Source organism: Drosophila bipectinata, chromosome 3R, assembly GCF_030179905.1.
Source record: "Drosophila bipectinata strain 14024-0381.07 chromosome 3R, DbipHiC1v2, whole genome shotgun sequence".
NCBI classification, from domain to species: Eukaryota; Metazoa; Arthropoda; class Insecta; order Diptera; family Drosophilidae; genus Drosophila; species Drosophila bipectinata.
The window spans coordinates 4224003-4242442 of record NC_091739.1 but is presented as its reverse complement, the minus strand read 5'-3'; the positions used below and the strand labels follow the sequence as shown (position 1 = coordinate 4242442).

The following is an 18440-nucleotide window of genomic DNA, read 5'->3' as shown; positions in this document are numbered from 1 at the left end:
ATTTTCTTTTCAAAAATTCAGTTAGAATCGGGACTCTTCCAAGTTATGGCAAAGCCACTGCATCTTCTGAGTTTCATATTCATCCTTGGATGTTCTTGTGCTCTGTCCAATCAGGATAAAAGTCAAGAAACCTGGATAAACGTGGAACGCTATCTGTTGCGGAATCTAAAGGAATATGCGGAAAAATTGAGGGAAAAAATAAGCGTTATAAATAGGTACGATTTTTTTCGGTTTCTTGAAAATGTTTCAAGTGTATATATCCACTCTATAGCTCCGTAAACGAATACCTAGAAGAGATCGAAGAGGCCAAAGAAGATCCCGAGTTGTACCTTGCCAATCCCCTAAACTCCTTTCGTTTAATCCGCCACATGCACCAGGACTGGGTCTCTTGGCAGATATATATGGAGAAGACAGTGGGCGAAGAGGAGGCGGCCAATATAGAGCGGGTCCTCGATAAACTTCCCCATGAGTGGGACCTTCAAAGAGCGGCAGAGGATGTCAGGATTGTGACCAAGTTCTATAACTATGAGCCTGCTGAATTGGTAGCTCAGGACGAAAGGAATAGGTGACATTGGTCATTCTTACTCCTAAAATTAATATTTGTTGAATATTTTTCTTCCAGTCCCATTCATCTATCGCCCTTGGATTGTTACCATTTGGGATTAGAGCGGTACAAAGAGCAGGATTATAAGGTGGCAGCCAAGTGGATAGGAGCGGCTGCCAAGAACTTTTCACAGTCGGAATACAGTGACCTTTACGCCCAAATAGGAGCACCACGTTGGAAAATGTATCGCGATTATGCCAGGGCCCTGGACAAACTCAGTAGGTCCCAAAAATATTAAAGCAAAAAGTACTGTTTTATCAATCTCCACCAGATCGCAGGGAAAAGTATCAAGCCTACGAGGTAGCTACGAAATTGAGTCCTCATAACGTTCACCTCATGCAGGAAATAGGTGAAATGGAGCTGCTTACTTTAAGGGATCCCTTAGACCCCATTTCCGATGATGTAGATCGTCCAACCGACGTGCAGGAAATGTGCCGTGGCAAAAAAACTTCCAACGAGAATAGGTTGGTTTGTGAATACAACAACTTTGTTACCCCTTTCCTGCAACTTGCTAGGATGCGCTTAGAGGAGGTTATCAGTGACCCTTACACCATAATGTACCCGCACAGTGTCTACGAATCGGAGATCGAACATATGGTAAATGTATATTCGAAGTGTCCACCCAATGCTTTATTTCAGCTGGAAGAAGGGGTTGCGGTTTGCTCGGTTTCGAATGGTTATAGTTCGGTGACAAAAGGTCTCAGAGAGAGGGTGCTGGACATGACAGGATATAACAGGGACTCTGACAACTTTTACATAGTAGCCTACGACACACTGCAACCCATGGAAATATTTAAAAAATTCCGCGCCTATTCTCAGGTAATGAATCTGGATAAATGTTAGAATATTAAGTACGTAATGTTTCCACCCAGTTTTCCGACGTGAGATTCACAAAGATCGAAGCCACGGCCATAATATTTGTGAGTTGCATCATCTACATAGTAAAGTTATCATCAAAGATTTTTTTAATAGCTTAATGATATTCCTTTGGGTGGAGCTCTTATCTTTCCTGACTACAAGCTTGATGTGTTTGTACAACCCAAGAAAGGAAATGTTTTGGCCTTTGATGAAAAAAAACTTAGGACCACAATTTGTCCTAATATTGCTGGCCATGGTCTTGGTAATATAGATAGAATATAATTTAAAAATTACATAAAGATAAAATCGGTAATATATCTTTTTTCCAGTAATGGTCAAGTTCCTGTACCAGGAAGAGTAAACATTTTTGAAACTTTATGGATTCACAAAAAGGTGTGTGTTTTTTTAAGGGAGCATTGTATCACACTTTATTAAATAAAAAATATAATAATAATATATAATATTAGTTTAAATTAAATTATAAATTCAGTGTCGTAAACCTATATCCCAAAAGTCCAGAAAATAAAACATATTTTAAGCAGAGAAATTATATTTCAATTGATTCTCCTTAATTTTTCAGAACGGCTGCATAGAAAATCAATTTAGTTGTCACGCTTTTATTAATTAAAAATCAAATGCCAGGAAAATTTTCCAAATCAGTCTTAAAATGATTTGGCCTCAGAGTGTTCTATTGGTACTACTTGTAAGTGCAAAAAATGCAAGAAGCACTTCCTTTCATTTATCAGATGCTGACAAGGATTATCTAATGGAATTAGATGAGCAACTTAGTTACAATTTATTTGAATATGCAGATAAACTGGAGGAAAAGGCACAGCATGTACAAAGGTACTTCCTTTATACTATATAGACAATATTTGAAAATTATCCTTTAAACAGAATAGTTAAAGAAATTCGACAGCCCTTGAAGGCAGCAAAGGGTATTGAAGAGGAATATCTATCGAATCCCTTGCACAGTTTTCCACTCATTCGGCATTTGTATGAGGACTGGGGCTATTTAGAGGAGTTCATGAAAAGGCCAGTAGGTCAAGGTTTGTGGAAAACAAAGAATGAGAATCAAATGATATTAAAAGAAACACTTCCCAGATCAAAAAAATTTTCTCAAGGAAAAACTTCAAGAATTACCCATATACTCGGAGGTAGTGGAAGCCACAGAGGCCATTGCTCGCATTCAACATACCTATGGTCTCACGGCATTTGAAATGATTAATGGCCACATAGAAGGAATACAGTTAAAGTAGGTTATCTAGAGGATATAAGCAAAGATAAACATTAATATTTCCCTTTAAGTTCTACTCTCACAGCGCTGGATTGCTTTGCTATTGCGAAATATTATTTAAAGTCTGGTAAAATCGATGCGGCTGCTGATTGGCTAAAGAACACCAAACACTTGATGAGTGAGGATAATGAAGAGGTTCACGAGGTCCTTGGTCTTTCCGTTCGTGAGGTGGTGATGCTGCTGGCTCGATGTCTGACCCAATTGGGTCAAACTGATGAAGCCTTCAATCTATTAAAGTCCCAGCCTGATCTCGCAGAGAAGACACCTGATCTGATGGATCTATACATGGCACAACCGAAAGGGTCTAAAAATTTGTTTCCCACTTGGTCGAAAGCGTATAGTGCTTGCTGTCGTTCCTCTCATACCCCAAATCCCACCAGACTTCTCTGCCGATACAACTCCACCTCTACACCATTTCTGAAAATAGCACCTTTGAAAATGGAGGAGATTTCTCTGGACCCGTATGTCGTTGTCTACCACGATGTCCTGGCCGAACGGGCTATCGCAGAAGTTCTACGTTTGAGCGAGACTAAAGTGGAAGCTGTGAAAGTTGTTCAGTCCCCAGGAACCATAAGAAGGGAAAATGTTCGATCCGCCTTGGGATTTTGGTTGCCAGAACTTGGTGAAGACATCAACGGACCCAATGGACCACTGTACAAACACATTCAAAATATAGTGAGGGATATTACCGGATTCGTTATTGGGAATGAGCAATACTATCAGGTTCTAAAATATGAATTCGGGGGCCATTATTCCCCGCATTGCGACTTTTTTAACATGTCGCTACAAATAACGCGAGAGGAAGGAGATCGCATCGCCACCGTTTTGTTTTATGTGAGTTTTTGGATATATTATATATAAATTGATGTTTTGTTAGAAAATTTGTTATAGCTTAATGATGCACCACATGGCGGTGCTACGGTATTCCCAGATTTAATGGTTAAGGTCCCGGCCCAAAAAGGAAAGGTATTGTTTTGGCATAATCTTAGGGGAGAGACCCACGACTTTGATGTCAAAACACTTCATGGGGCCTGCCCTGTTTTCCATGGCACCAAACTGGGTGAGTTTCTATAATCTTGTTGTAATATAAAGTTTATTCTACTCTCAATATCAATGCAGCCATGGCAGGATGGATTTATGAATATAATCAAATGTTTCTTAAACCTACACTTCGCCAAGGAGATCGACCAAATGCATATACATAACAATAAATAATAATACTTCAAGTTTAGCTTTCGTATTACGCGATTTTTTTCTTAGTCTCAAGCCCTAAAACCTTTCTAATTTAGATAATTTTTAATTTGATATAATTTTTCTCCCATATTTAAAATAAATAAAATGTAAAATATAAAGTTTTAAAAACAAAGTTTCAACGACCCAAAAGCCAATCTTAAATTAGTATCTCTATAATTAACCATTCGTCAAGTCGAATGAGGCGCGTTAAAATATTTTCAACTGTGATTTAAGCCAGAAAAGAAACTATCTTCTTTACAGTCATGTCGAATTCAACTTACCTTTGTTTTTGGTTCATTATCGGGTGGCTGCCGAAAACTTTTCACAGTCGCAATATAGTGACCTTTACGACCAAATAGGAACACCAAGTTGGAATATGTATCGCAATTTCCATATGCCAGGGCGCTGGACAAACTCAGTAGGCCCAAAAAAAAAAAATAATAAATAAAAAAAATATTTTTTTAGCAAAAATATTTGCATGTCCACCCAATGCTGTATTTTAGCTGAAGGACGGGTGGAGCTATTATCTTTCCTATTACTATTGAGCTATTACTATTAAGTTTGATATGTTTGTACAACCCAAGAAGAGAAATATTTTGGTGGCCTTTGATGAAAAAGAACTTAGGACAACAATTTTTCCTAATATAGATGGCCATGGTCTTGGTAATATAGATACAATATCATTTAAAATTTATGTAAAGATAAAATCAGTAAAATATCTTTCTTCTAGTAATGATCTAGTTCGGGTACCAGATTAGTAAAAATTTTTGATGGATTAATGAAAAAGGATTTTTTTTAAAGGAAGCAATGTGTCACACTTGATTAAATAAAAAATGTAATAATAATATATTAAATTAGGTAAAATTAAATTATAAATTCAGTGTCTTAAACCTATGGACCTATGGGAGATGTCCAAGAAAATAAAACATATTTAAAGCAGAGAATTTATATTTCAATTTTTCAGAACGGCTGCATGAAAAATCAATTTAGTTATCACGCTTTTATTAATTTAAAATCATATGCCTGGAAAAGTTTCCAAATCAGTCTTAAAATGATTTGGCCTCAGAGTGTTTTATTGGTACTACTTGTAAGTGCAAAAAATGCAAGAAGCACTTCCTTTCATTTATCAGATGCTGACAAGGATTATCTAATGGAATTAGATGAGCAACTTAGTTACAATTTATTCGAATATGCAGATAAACTGGAGGAAAAGGCAGAGCATGTACAAAGGTACTTCCTTTATACTTTATAGACAATATTTTAAAATTATCCTTTAAACAGAATAGTTAAAGAAATTCGACAGCCCTTGAAGTCAGCAAAGGGCATTGAAGAGGAATATCTATCGAATCCCTTGCACAGTTTTCCACTCATTCGGCATTTGTACGAAGACTGGGGCTATTTAGAGGAGTTCATGAAAAGGCCAGTAGGTCAAGGTTTGTGGAAAACAAAGAATTAGAATCAAATGATCTTGAAAGAAACATTTCCAGATCAAATAAATTTTCTCAAGGAAAAACTTCAAGAATTACCCAATCACTCAAATTTAGTGCCAGCTACAGAGTCCATTACTCGAATTCAACATACCTATGGTCTCACGGCACTGGAAATGATAAATGGCCACATAGAAGGAATACAGTTAAAGTAGGTTATCTAGAGGATATTAGCTAGGATAGAAATTAATATTTCCCTCTAAGTTCCACTCTCACAGCGCTGGATTGCTTTGCCATTGCAAAATATTATTTAAAGTCTGGTAAAATAGATGCGGCTGCTGATTGGCTAAAGAACACCAAACACTTGATGAGTGAGGATAATGAAGAGGTTCACGAGGTCCTTGGTCTTTCCGTTCGTGAGGTGGTGTTGCTGCTGGCTCGATGTCTGACCCAATTGGGTCAAACTGATGAAGCTTTCAATCTATTAAAGTCCCAGCCTGATCTCGCAGAGAAGACACCTGATCTGATGGATCTATACATGGCACAACCGAAAGGGTCTAAAAATTTGTTTCCCACTTTGTCAAAAGCGTATAGTGCTTGCTGCCGTAACTCTCATACCCCAATTCCCACCAGACTTCTTTGCCGATACAACTCCACCTCTACACCATTTTTGAAAATAGCACCTTTAAAAATGGAGGAGATTTCTCTGGACCCGTATGTCGTTGTCTACCACGATGTCCTGGCCGAACGGGCTATCGCAGAAGTTCTACGTTTGAGCGAGACTAAAGTGGAACCTGTAAGGGTTGTTCAGCCCATAGGAACCATAAGATGGGAAAATGTTCGATCCGCCTTGGGATTTTGGTTGCCAGAACTTGGTGAAGACATCAACGGACCCAATGGACCACTGTACAAACACATTCTAAATATAGTGAGGGATATTACCGGATTCGTTATTGGGAATGAGCAACACTATCAGGTTCTAAAATATGAATTCGGGGGCCATTATTCCCCGCATTGCGACTTTTTTAACATGTCGATACGATTAACGCGACAGAAAGGAGATCGCATCGCCACCGTTTTGTTTTATGTGAGTTTTTGGATATATATAAATTGATGTTTTGTTAGAAAATTTTGTATAGCTTAATGATGCACCACATGGCGGTGCTACGGTATTCCCCGATTTGATGGTTAAAGTCCCGGCCCAGAAAGGAAAGGTATTGTTTTGGCATAATCTTAGGGGAGAGACCCACGACTTTGATGTCAACACACTTCATGGGGCCTGTCCTGTTTTCCATGGCACCAAACTGGGTGAGTTTCTATAATCTTGTTGCAATATAAAGTTTATTCTACTCTCAATTTCAATGCAGCTATGGCAGGTTGGATTTATGAATATAATCAAATGTTTCTTAAACCTACACTTCGCCAAGGAGATCGACCAAATGCATATACATAACAATAAATAATAATACTTCAAGTTTAGCTTTCGTATTACGCGATTTTTTTCTTAGTCTCAAGCCCTAAAACCTTATTAATTTAGATAATTTTTAATTTGGTATAATTTTTCTCCCACGTTTAAAATAAATAAAAAGTAAAATATAAAGTTTTAAAAATAAAGTTTCAACGACCCAAAAGCCAATCTTAAGGGGAGGTTCTTTTGGATTTTTTCGAAAATAAAGCAAACTTTGAGAATGGATTGCCGGAAAATGAAAAGACATACGAACTTATGCTTTTGAACTTTTGATTCGTTGTTTATTAACGATTAGGAAATATTCGAATATTCAGGAAATTCAAAATGGCGGATCTCGTCGACCTCTATATTTCTGCTTTGTCGAATGTCGGGCCGCTGGTAGTAAACTTAAATTAGAAATGTATATACTTTATTAAAATTGATGGAATTTCCTATGCCTTATACCTAACGACAATTAATTTTGGTAAAAATAAACCAATTTCATGGACGTTTAAAAAAAAAGTGACATTTTTTCTCTTTTTTTTACTTTGATCTCATTTAAAAATTAAAAATAAACAATTTTTTATGTCAATTTTAGGTATAAGGCATACAAAAAAGTATGTACTTTTAAACATTTTTTGAATGAAAGAAATCGGATCAATAGAACGAGCCCAGTGCGCGACAAGAAGTTTGAAAACATGGTTCCGAGAAAAATGCGTTTAAAGTTTTTAGAAGCTTTGCCTTTAGATAGCTTTCTTGTTATCATGGGTATGTTCGAAACGCTCTAGCTCAAGAAATACACGTCGTATCGAAATATCTCTTGGCACGTATATTTTACACATATGTAACTTTCATTTTATTAAAAAAAAAAAAATCGATTTTTTCAAAAAATCCAAAAGAACCTCCCCTTAAATTAGTATCTCTATAATTCACCATTCGTCAAGTCGAATGAGGCGTGTTAAAATATTTTCAACTGTGATTTAAGCCAGAAAAGAAACTATCTTCTTTACAGTCATGTCGAATTCAACTTACTTTTGTTTTTGGTTTATTATCGAGTGGCTGCCGAAAACTTTTCACAGTCGCAATATAGTGACCTTTACAACCAAATAGGAGCACCAAGTTGGAAAATGTATTGCAATTACCATATGCCATATGCGCTGGACAAACTCAGTAGGTCCCAAAAATATTTTAGCAAAAATATTCGCATGTCCACCCAATGCTGTATTTTAGCTGAAGGACGGGTGGAGCTATTATCTTTCCTGACTGCAAGTTTGATATGTTTGTACAACCCAAGAAGAGAAATTTTTTGGTGGCCTTTGATGAAAAAGAACTTAGGACCACAATTTGTAATATAGATGGCCATGGTCTTGGTAATATAGATACAATATCATTTAAAATTTATGTAAAGATAAAATGAGTAAAATATCTTTCTTCTAGTAATAATCAAGTTCATGTACCAGGATTAGTAAAAATTTTTGATGGATTAATGAAAATGGATTTTTTTTTTAAAGGAAGCAATTTGTCACACTTGATTAAATAAAAAATATAACAATAATATATTAAATTAGGTAAAATAAAATTATAAATTCAGTGTCATAAACCTATGGACTTGGGGGATGTCCAAGAAAATAAAACATATTTAAAGCAGAGAATTTATATTTCAATTGCTTCTCCTTAATTTTTCAGAACGGCTGCATAGAAAATCAATTTAGTTTTCACGCTTTAATTAACTTAAAATCAAATGCCAGGAAAATTTTCCAAATCAGTCTCAAAATGATTTGGCCTCAGAGTGTTCTATTGGTACTACTTGTAAGTGCAAAAAATGCAAGAAGCACTTCCTTTCATTTATCTGATGCTGACAAGGATTATCTAATGGAATTAGATGAGCAACTTAGTTACAATTTATTCAAATATGCAGATAAACTGGAGGAAAAGGCACAGCATGTACAAAGGTACTTCCTTTATACTACATAGACAATGTTTAAAAATTATCCAAATTTTGTTAAACAGAATAGTTAAAGAAATTCGACAGCCCTTGAAGGCAGCAAAGGGCATTGAAGAGGAATATCTATCGAATCCCTTGCACAGTTTTCCACTCATTCGGCATTTGTACGAAGACTGGGGCTATTTAGAGAAGTTCATGAAAAGGCCAGTAGGTCAAGGTTTGTGGAAAACAAAGAATTAGAATCAAATGATCTTGAAAGAAATATTTTCCAGATCAAATAAATTTTCTCAAGGAAAAACTTCAAGAATTACCCAATCACTCAAATTTAGTGGCAGCTACAGAGTCCATTACTCGAATTCAACATACCTATGGTCTCACGGCACTGGAAATGATAAATGGCCACATAGAAGGAATACAGTTAAAGTAGGTTATCTAGAGGATATTAGCTAGGATAGAAATTAATATTTCCCTCTAAGTTCCACTCTCACAGCGCTGGATTGCTTTGCCATTGCAAAATATTATTTAAAGTCTGGTAAAATAGATGCGGCTGCTGATTGGCTAAAGAACACCAAACACTTGATGAGTGAGGATAATGAAGAGGTTCACGAGGTCCTTGGTCTTTCCGTTCGTGAGGTGGTGTTGCTGCTGGCTCGATGTCTGACCCAATTGGGTCAAACTGATGAAGCTTTCAATCTATTAAAGTCCCAGCCTGATCTCGCAGAGAAGACACCTGATCTGATGGATCTATACATGGCACAACCGAAAGGGTCTAAAAATTTGTTTCCCACTTTGTCAAAAGCGTATAGTGCTTGCTGCCGTAACTCTCATACCCCAATTCCCACCAGACTTCTTTGCCGATACAACTCCACCTCTACACCATTTTTGAAAATAGCACCTTTAAAAATGGAGGAGATTTCTCTGGACCCGTATGTCGTTGTCTACCACGATGTCCTGGCCGAACGGGCTATCGCAGAAGTTCTACGTTTGAGCGAGACTAAAGTGGAAGCTGCGAATGTTGTTCAGCCCCCAGGAACCATAAGAAGGGAAAATGTTCGATCCGCCTTGGGATTTTGGATGCCAGAACTTGGTGAAGACATCAACGGACCCAATGGACCACTGTACAAACACATTCAAAATATAGTGAGGGATATTACCGGACTAATTATCTGGAATGGGCAACGTTTTCAGGTACTAAAATATGAATTCGGGGGCCATCACTCCCCGCATTGCGACTATTTTAACATGTCGCTAGGAATGATGCCACCGGAAGGGGATCGCATCGCCACCGTTTTGTTTTATGTGAGTTTTTGGATAAACTTAAATTTATGTTTTGTTAGAACATTTTTTATAGCTTAATGATGCCCCACATGGCGGTGCTACGGTATTCCCCGATTTAATGGTTAAGGTCCCAGCCCAAAAAGGAAAGGTATTGTTTTGGCATAATCTTAGGGGAGAGACCCACGACTTTGATGTCAACACACTTCATGGGGCCTGTCCTGTTTTCCATGGCACCAAACTGGGTGAGTTTCTATAATGTTGTTGAAATATAAAGTTTATTCTATGTATTCTTAATTTCAATGCAGCCATGGCAGGTTGGATTTATGAATATAATCAAATGTTTCTTAAACCTACACTTCGCCAAGGAGATCGATCAAATGCATAATATTTTTACGCGATTTTATTCCCAATTTCAAGCCTTAAAACCTTATTGTTAGATTATTTTAATTCTTATAAATCCTATTTTAAAAATAAATAACAAAATAAATACATTTTTAAAAATAAAGTTTTAATAATGCTTCGAGTAAAGTTTTCTAAAAAACCAAAAAGCTTTAACTATTATCCTTATTATTCATTATCCAGCATGTTGAATGAGGTGTGGTAAAATATTTTCAACAGTGATTTAAGCCAGAAAACAGTTTTTCAGTTATGTCGGATTCAACTTATCTATGTTTAGTCTATGGTTTATTATCGATATCAGTCCCTTGCACCAAATCATTGTGTAGCTCTGAAGGTCAAATTTTATATCTTATGGATTTGTATAAGAAACTCATTAAGGAAATGAGTTTGGACAACCCTTTTGAAAAAATTGCCATTCTAAAAATGTAATTCAACTATTTTATCCTAAATGGTTTTCAATTGTTTAATTTTTCAGAATGGTTAAGGAGTTGCTAAAGAATTATTTTCTAATTACAAATTAATGTAATAACTTTAATTACTTATTAATTTGAACTTATATTCCGCAGTCTGTGGGAGAAGCTGAGGTCGCAAAAATATGAGCCGAAAACATAAGGCAAAAAATTACAACCGGGGAGTACAGGATTGTTCAACGGAAGAAAAGTAAAAGCGTCATATGGAATATTTTATGTTACATATGTACATACAAACATCGAGATGACTCGGATGGATATATTGGATATTTGTATTTGATGGATGGATATTTTGTAGTACATGCGAAATAGTCCATAAATTCATCCAAAGGCAAAACTCAAATTTGTCCAGACAAGTGTTGCATACTATTAACAAATACACAGGAGATGAAAATAGAATTAGATGCAGATAAGAATGAGGTCATAAAAAGATTTATATCTTGGATCGTGAAGGACTGTCACCCGTATTCTGCATGCTTTTTTCTAAAAAATTTAAGGCTTCAAAGTCGGGTTCTATGCCTTAAATCGATGGATTTCGAGAGGTCGACGGGGGAAAATATTTTTTTAAATTGGAAGAAGCCTGTTCTGTGAGTTCAAGGTTGAAGCCCTGAAAAAAAATAAAATTCATCACTGATCGTGGTGCGAATATTAAAAAGGCTTTGCAAGGAAATTTCCGGATTAGTTGCAGCACTAACCTGTGGCACTAAGCACTAACAATGCTTTGAAACGCTTCTTTGATAAGGCAATTGGATTGGTTGGAACTTTGAACAGGTGTAAGTATGTAGGTGACAACGTTCTTTAAAAAGGCGAATTAGCAGTCGGTAGATTGAAAACCAATAAAAAAAAACACTGCCCCACCCGACGGAACTCACAGTTCACGGTGGTAAGATCCAGAGTGGACAACTGGGTGGAGGCCAATCAAATAATTAGTGAGACACCAACGGCATCTGCCCTTGAATTTCGCGGAATTGAAAAGCATTGTCTCAAGTTTATAAAATTTTTAAAGAGAATATTTTAGGATCTTCAAACAGGTAAAGCTCCCTCTCTTGGCTTCGTGATTCCAGTGATTGCTGATGAAAAAGTTGGTAAGCTATTTTAAATTTTTTGGTTGGTTGCTAAAAATAATAGTTATTTAGTGATGAATCGCTGGAATTATGCATTGTAACGAAGTTTAATGTTTCTTCTTCTCTTGATATGAATTTCAGCCTGTCGTTTCCTATTTAATAACTTTTTGATTTATCATTAAGCTTTTGAAAACCATAATTTAATTATTATTGAATATTTCTTATTGTTATTTGTATTTGTATAAAAATTACTCCTCTAACTCGATTCTTAATTGCCTGATCTTCCCATTCAGTTCTCGTTACCTTGAGCTCTAAATCGCACTTCGATTGGCTTTCTTCGCCGGCATCTGGCTGCAGCCAATTGCACCATTAAGTGGGCAATTAAATTCAATTAGCCGCAGTGCTCCACCTCTTGGCTTCCCAGTGGCTCCTCTTGGCCATTTATCACGCATGGCTGGCACTCCAAGCCACCACTTCCGCAATATTTTGTCTGCAAGTTTGCACTTCGATTTCGATTGGGGCGGCTAATAATTTTCCAGATTTATTGTTTGTTCGCCTTCCTGTTTGTTTGTCGCTCTTAGAAAAAGTTTTCCAATTTCATGGCTGCATGTCGTTCCTTACCGCCTTTCCGACTTAGCTTCCAATTAAGATTGATGGCGTGCAGTTTTCTCCGTAAGGAGCACGATGCATTTGTCTTGATTTCACCTTACTGGATTGAGTCCTTTCATCTGCCAGACAACATATGTATGCAGGTTTTATTTCCTTTCTTTTCCTTTCCACCCCTTGCCGAATAACCTATGTTTGTTGGCCAAAGGTAGTGGCGGCAATTTATCAAAATTTGCACACACCCTGCGGATGAGTGATGGACTGGGCAAAGAAGGTAGCTACAATTGGCATGCGTATCCAGTACGCCTGATTGCAGTTATTCTTGTGACTTTTCCAACAGTGATGGTCTAGGTACTCTGCTTTGTTTTGGTACTCTAAGGTACATAATAAATTTGGCCATTTTCAACCAAAACTTTCAAAGATAAATAAGGAAAATGGTTGCCTTTTTTTAAATTATATTCTTCTATTAGATTTTCATATTTTAAATATTTAAAGAAACAGCTTTTTTTTGTATAAATATAGTATGTCAGTAATGTTCACCTTTATAGGGTAAGTACTCATCTATCCCTGGCATCTAGGTAGGGCTATTATGCCTCCTGGCTCCAGCCCTGCACTTGACTTAAATTGCTTTTTTCAATGCCAGTGCCTGGCTGCTCCTGTGCCTGTTGTCCTCGTCCTCATCCTGGCAGGCTTCGTCCTCATACGCAGCCTGTCACATGCGGAGCCAAATGTCATTTCAGCAAAATCCCTCAAGTCGTTCGTCTGCCCTTGTCTGTTTTGTATCTGTATCTCTTCGCAGTGTGCGTATCTGTGTTTCTATCGCACTCTGGTTGCACATGTGTTTGTGCAAAATATGTTGCCAAGATTTTTCTGCGGTGGCTTAAATTGCACTGGGAAATAGGTTGGGGAAAGCTAAGAGACAATGAGCAAAAGCAGCATATTTTTGGTAAAAAGGTGTTTCTAGTCTGCACACAAAAGTTTTAAAGAGATTTTAAAATATTTATGTTTTAAAAGGCTTCTAATTGGCTGACTCTTTGCTTTCCTTATCTTTCAGATAGATTTTTTTACCATAAGCCTTGCAACAATCTCCTTAAAGGGATTTCTTTTTATCCTGGCTCTGCTTGTTGCTCTTTCCCTAATAAAATTAAAATGCCAACCATTTACACTCGACGATGTCGTCGGCGGTGTCCTCCCCTGAAATGCGATATCTCCGGATCTCCATCTCCGCTGACTGTTAAAAAATTAGCAACAATTTTTTAGCATCGCATCAAAACGCGCCCAACTGTCAGCCGCATCCTGGGGAAAATCCACCCCAACCTTTGCCAGGCACTTATCAAGGAGCTGACTTACTTTGTGCGGCTACACCTTGTTACACTCCCTTCGTCCTGTTTGTTGCTCCTTCGCAAAACCACGCACTTTGTCATCTGGTTCCATCTCCCGTTGGTCCCAACTCTGGCGTAATTTGATATGCCGTGGCTTACATTTTTTATCCACCATTACCACAAAACGATTTACTTCCGCGTAGCAATTTGCTTTAAATTTTTATTTAAACAACAATTTGCTCGAGTGCAGATTGAGATTTCCGTTTCTGGGATTTTCTGGTGAGTTTGGAAAGCAGAAAAAAGAGGATTGGGAGTGAGTTTGGATGGAGGTGCAGAACTCAGAGGTTTTTATTTTCAAAGCCAACTCATTGATGCACCTTCAGAATGGCCTTAATATCAAGTCCTTCTGGCTGTAGAGGACACTGCTGAAATTAATTTTCTCAAGAAAACTAAGACGACTTGGCGTGGTATTGTCCTTGCTTCTTGACGCCAGATCCTTAAGCTGGTTGAGGGTTCTTTTAATACTCTATTTGACAGAGACCATTATATGATTTTTTTAATTTTAGAATTATCTATATTAAATAAATAACAAAAACAAAAATAAAATAATTTGTAGGTCAATGTAATTATTTCATAAATAAGCCACATGACTAGAAGACTTAAATTAACTTAAGCTGGTTTCATGTTCGCAGTTGGATTTTTATTTCTTGAAAGAGAACTCCAAGGTAAATCTTCACCAGGACACCCTTATGTATCATTTTTTTTGAGTTTGTTTTCTGCGGTTTTTAATTTGATTTCTTGCACCTTGGCTAATTGGCAATTGGATGCGCTGATGGTGCTGACAGTTTCCACTCAAGCGTTTTCGCCGCCCCGAATTTAAACGCTTTAAATTATCCCCAAGGAGAGGGAGGAGGTGGTAGTCCTGGTCCAACTCCTGGCGTTAATGGCTCTTTTATGGCCGCCACTGTGCGGTCCCCGCTGCTGTGGCAGCTGCAAATATTTCGCCACTGCACGGCCAAGGCGAAGGGGGCGTGGTGCGGCTGGATGGCAGCTTGTTCCGGCAAAAATCTAATCTATGCAAGCCCCACACACATCCTTCCCCTTACCGCCCAGAGAGACAACTATTTTTTTCGCCTGATTTTGTACTTTTTTGTTGCCGCCGCTTGGAAGCTTAACAGTTAATTGCCCCTTGAAGAATACCGCTTCGGAACTCCAGAGCTCTACGGTAGCGGAGTGGACTACACCGTACCTATGTGGACGCAGAGGCACGGCCGGACAATGAAGCTGCAGTCCTGTCTGTGTCCTTGTTGTACCTCGTAGTTATTATCAAGGGTGTGATGAGCTTACTTGAAGGGTTAGTTATGATCTGGTTAAGAATAGAATATTTCGTAAAAATAGGAGGCATGAAAAATAACATAAGACTCAATAAATCAATTAATTCCTTATATTGTTATCCTTGTTAATAGGTATCCTTAAGGCGATATCATAATATCCGAACACTGACTTGTCTATCTCGGTCCCTTGTGCGTGTGTTTTAATCGGTTTGACTTTGTTGCCTGACCTGCGTGGAGTGCACTGAAGATGGGTTGGGAATGGGGGATACGGAGATCCAGGATGGAGTGGAGAGGATGTGGGGGGCCAACAACAAGGACAAACAACGTTGCCAGTGTGGCCTGCAGCAGCAGATTGAATCCTAATCGAGGTTTTGACTTTGGTTACGTTGCGTAAACACGCAACAACCGGCGGACGGAACACACACCCTCCCAAGCCTCCCGTATCCTGTCTGCCCACAGTGCAACTTGCTTGCAGGATCTCTCAATTGTTCAAGTCTCAAATGCATAGCTTTTAGCAGGACCTACTGTGTTGCTTGCCCTGCAGTTTATTGTAGCATACTTGTAGGCAGCTGTTGTTTGCTTGTCCTTCCAGCAATTTGGCAGGATGCGTGGGTGCAGGTGAAGGTGATCAGAGAGGGGCTTTTGCAATTGGGTGGTTCAATTAACCCTCCTGATAGGAGAAAATATTTCTGGGTTTGTAAAATATAAAGTTTTTATTTAAAATTAAATTTCTAAGTATTTTAGAGAAAAAAAACAATATTTAATTTATTATTTATATTTTAAAGCAAGGTATATTTAATGGGTTAAACGTTTTAGGTTTTATAGGATTCCGCGGTGGTCTGCCCACTTGATGATGGCTCTGCTGCAACTTGTGGTCCAGCCACCCTTACCTCCCCCACAAACCTACCCACTCTTCTTCCTGTTTTAAATGCGCTTTTAATCGCCGCGTTGTTGGCCAGAAAGTTGAATCAATATTGAACTGCGGCATGCCTTTGGAGGAGCAGCTGTTGACAGACTCACGTACCGACAGAGCCGGGAAGTGAAACAAGGAAAGAGATGGGTATAGAACGTAGAAAAGAGACACAGCAACTTTTTGACAGTTTTAAGTTTCGGTTTGGGGCCATTCCTTGAGCATGTGTTGGCAACTTGTGACACAAAGGCGCCGTCTCCATCTTCATCGTAAGATTCCCTTCTCAACTCTCTTTCTGATTTTTCCAGCTTTTCCGGACTTTTCCCCTCGTATGCAACAATGCACAGTCTTGACTGGTCCAACTTTCCCCCCTGCGACCTTCAAAGAAAACTTGAACATCACGTAAGCATTTCCCAAGTCCCAGACCCCTTTTTTCGACTGACCCCACATTTGTACATACATCAAAAATGTTGTTTTTCTTTTGTACGATTTTTGCTTAAATTTTGCTTTTACTTTTCGCCGTCGTTGCTGCTGTTGAAAAGGTCAGACATTGTCAGTTAAGTGTCCATGTCCAAGTCCAAAAAGTGTTGTCCAAGATTTCGAGTGCTTTTCACAATTTTTTAGTGCCAACCCTGGGGTTCTTCGTTCCCGCCCATCCTTTTTTGGCTTGTGTCTTGTCTTTTGGCTCTTATTGAACGCCTTTCGGTTAGGTGTCAATGTGCAAAACAGAATTATGGCAAATGGTATTGGAAAACTTTGCCAGCTCTTGTAGTAAATGGATATTACAATTCAGTTCGAAAAGGGAATGGTTTGGAAAAGGCAGGAAAAAGTGGGAGGAGGTAGAAAAGACGGTGCTCTTTAGTGGCTTTAGATTTGAAAATATACATGAGTTTATACCCCTCTTAAAGCTTTAATTATTTTAGATGAATACTAAATAAAATAGCCCAACTCTTACAATACCTAATATAGGAAAAAATTGAGTATATTTTATCTTTAAAACTAAAGCAAAACACACCGTGACATAAATCACAAAATCAACAACTAACGCAAAACGGTATAAAAATCAAGTTATGGGCCAGCAATACAGATTTTGATTTATTGGCTGCTGGCGTGACTCTATCTTTCGTGGCTCCAACCCCTGGTCTATATCGCTCCCTACCCTATCCTTCCCACTCCCTGTTCCTAAGTAGACAGCTCAAAGGCCTAAACGAAGCGAAACCAACAAGAAGAACATGCGAAAACAAAAACAGAACGAGTGGAACCAAAAACCGAAGCCAAACAATGGAGAGCATTTTGATTTGTGACTTGCGACTTTTCACGTAGCATCCTCACTTTTGCCCTTCGACCCCCGCAAAAATATACACACACGCACCGGGGAAAAATCTCCATAAAAAATATGAAAATAAAAATCACGCAACAGGATATTGAAACGTCACACATATGCCACAAGTGTGAAGCCTGGGGGCCGGGTGGGTCGGACAGGACCTCATTCGGCATTAAAACTGTCAGTGGCGCAGATTGCCTGCGGTGGCTAAGGACACCTTCGCACATGATTTATTTGCTGCTGCATTTGTTTGTTGCTCCTGCAGCATCGGAATTGAGTCCAATGGTCTGGGAAATATCCGAGCCGAAGGGGAAAGTGAGTTAAATTGGCGCAAAAAACTGCGCAAAAATTCCCCGTAAACAGTTGCACTTTTCTTCGACTCTTTTTATATTTCGATCTCCCCCCAGCGAGCACGTGCCAAAAGTGCGGAGTGGGCGAGTCCTGGCCAATTGTCAGCCCGACAGTGGAGTCTAGCAGTCAGGACACAGCGGACTGATTGGAACTTTGAGCCTGCAGCTTCTGCCAGGACGAACGTGCAGCGAAAGTTTAAATAAACACGACCGTCAAATAAGAATCGTTGGGGGAATCGCTAAAAGAGTGGGGCATCAAATTAAAGTGGCTTAAGAAGTCATGTGTTTGGTTTAGGAGCCTTTGCAAAAAAGTGTCATTATATTTTTAAGCTTAAAGATTTAGTTTCTTAATCTCACTTTTCTTTCAAAGACATAATTGGAAATTAAAAAAGCTGGGTATTACTTGCCCCATGGTCATCCAAGTGTTATGGATAAAACACACAATTTACTTACACATCTGTGGAAATTCCTAGTGTGATTTTGCCTGAATGTAAGAAGTATAAAAACAACAATGTACTCCTCCTTCATGGATGCCTTTGCTCTTCTCGTGTGTGCGTAGCCTGAAAGCATAT

General features: G+C 38.3%; 3 protein-coding genes and 1 long non-coding RNA gene across 6 annotated transcripts; all 4 read left to right on the top strand.

Annotated features, from left to right (window-relative positions):
• Window positions 1-7: 7 nt before the first annotated feature.
• On the top strand, window positions 8-6927 carry LOC108127990 (uncharacterized). Its single transcript, XM_070281953.1, has 13 exons — window positions 8-215; window positions 272-565; window positions 623-822; window positions 876-1423; window positions 1477-1524; window positions 1577-1724; window positions 1792-1819; window positions 4881-5222; window positions 5274-5425; window positions 5480-5630; window positions 5684-6506; window positions 6559-6727; window positions 6787-6927. Exons 1-13 carry the CDS (start codon window positions 46-48, stop codon window positions 6870-6872), a joined length of 3159 nt encoding a protein of 1052 aa, XP_070138054.1. The 5' UTR covers window positions 8-45; the 3' UTR covers window positions 6873-6927.
• Window positions 2120-4125, top strand: LOC122321560 (prolyl 4-hydroxylase subunit alpha-2). 2 transcript variants are annotated; one of them, XR_011443074.1, is made up of 6 exons: window positions 2120-2308; window positions 2360-2511; window positions 2567-2717; window positions 2771-3593; window positions 3691-3819; window positions 3879-3990. XR_011443074.1 is itself a non-coding variant. In XM_043211864.2 (6 exons), exons 1-6 carry the CDS (start codon window positions 2130-2132, stop codon window positions 3962-3964), a joined length of 1560 nt encoding a protein of 519 aa, XP_043067799.2. In that variant the 5' UTR covers window positions 2121-2129; the 3' UTR covers window positions 3965-4125. The 2 variants fall into 2 exon arrangements, 1 of the variants encoding a protein (XP_043067799.2); XM_043211864.2 differs by having other exon boundaries at window positions 2121-2308; window positions 3651-3819; window positions 3879-4125.
• Window positions 6928-7734: 807 nt separating the features above from the next.
• On the top strand, window positions 7735-8496 carry LOC138926612 (uncharacterized). 2 transcript variants are annotated; one of them, XR_011443192.1, is made up of 3 exons: window positions 7867-8036; window positions 8097-8236; window positions 8304-8496. It is a non-coding gene; the product is annotated as an uncharacterized lncRNA (long non-coding RNA). The 2 variants fall into 2 exon arrangements; XR_011443191.1 differs by having other exon boundaries at window positions 7735-8036; window positions 8097-8309.
• Window positions 8497-8626: 130 nt separating this feature from the next.
• Window positions 8627-10580, top strand: LOC108128034 (prolyl 4-hydroxylase subunit alpha-1-like). Its single transcript, XM_070281778.1, has 6 exons — window positions 8627-8818; window positions 8877-9028; window positions 9084-9234; window positions 9288-10110; window positions 10163-10331; window positions 10395-10580. The coding sequence occupies exons 1-6, from the start codon at window positions 8640-8642 to the stop codon at window positions 10472-10474; spliced, it is 1554 nt and encodes a 517-aa protein (XP_070137879.1). The 5' UTR covers window positions 8627-8639; the 3' UTR covers window positions 10475-10580.
• The last annotated feature ends 7860 nt before the right edge of the window (window positions 10581-18440 follow it).

Coding starts and splice junctions, on each gene's coding strand:
- LOC108127990 (XM_070281953.1), top strand. CDS start 46: ATGGCAAAGCCACTGCATCTTCTGAGTTTCATATTCATCCTTGGATGT. Junction 566..622: donor GCTCAGGACGAAAGGAATAG/GTGACATTGGTC, acceptor TTTTTCTTCCAG/TCCCATTCATCTATCGCCCT. Junction 1,725..1,791: donor TATTGCTGGCCATGGTCTTG/GTAATATAGATA, acceptor TCTTTTTTCCAG/TAATGGTCAAGTTCCTGTAC.
- LOC122321560 (XM_043211864.2), top strand. CDS start 2,130: ATGATTTGGCCTCAGAGTGTTCTATTGGTACTACTTGTAAGTGCAAAA. Junction 2,309..2,359: donor AAGGCACAGCATGTACAAAG/GTACTTCCTTTA, acceptor TCCTTTAAACAG/AATAGTTAAAGAAATTCGAC. Junction 3,594..3,650: donor TCGCCACCGTTTTGTTTTAT/GTGAGTTTTTGG, acceptor AATTTGTTATAG/CTTAATGATGCACCACATGG.
- LOC108128034 (XM_070281778.1), top strand. CDS start 8,640: ATGATTTGGCCTCAGAGTGTTCTATTGGTACTACTTGTAAGTGCAAAA. Junction 8,819..8,876: donor AAGGCACAGCATGTACAAAG/GTACTTCCTTTA, acceptor TTTGTTAAACAG/AATAGTTAAAGAAATTCGAC. Junction 9,029..9,083: donor GAAAAGGCCAGTAGGTCAAG/GTTTGTGGAAAA, acceptor AATATTTTCCAG/ATCAAATAAATTTTCTCAAG.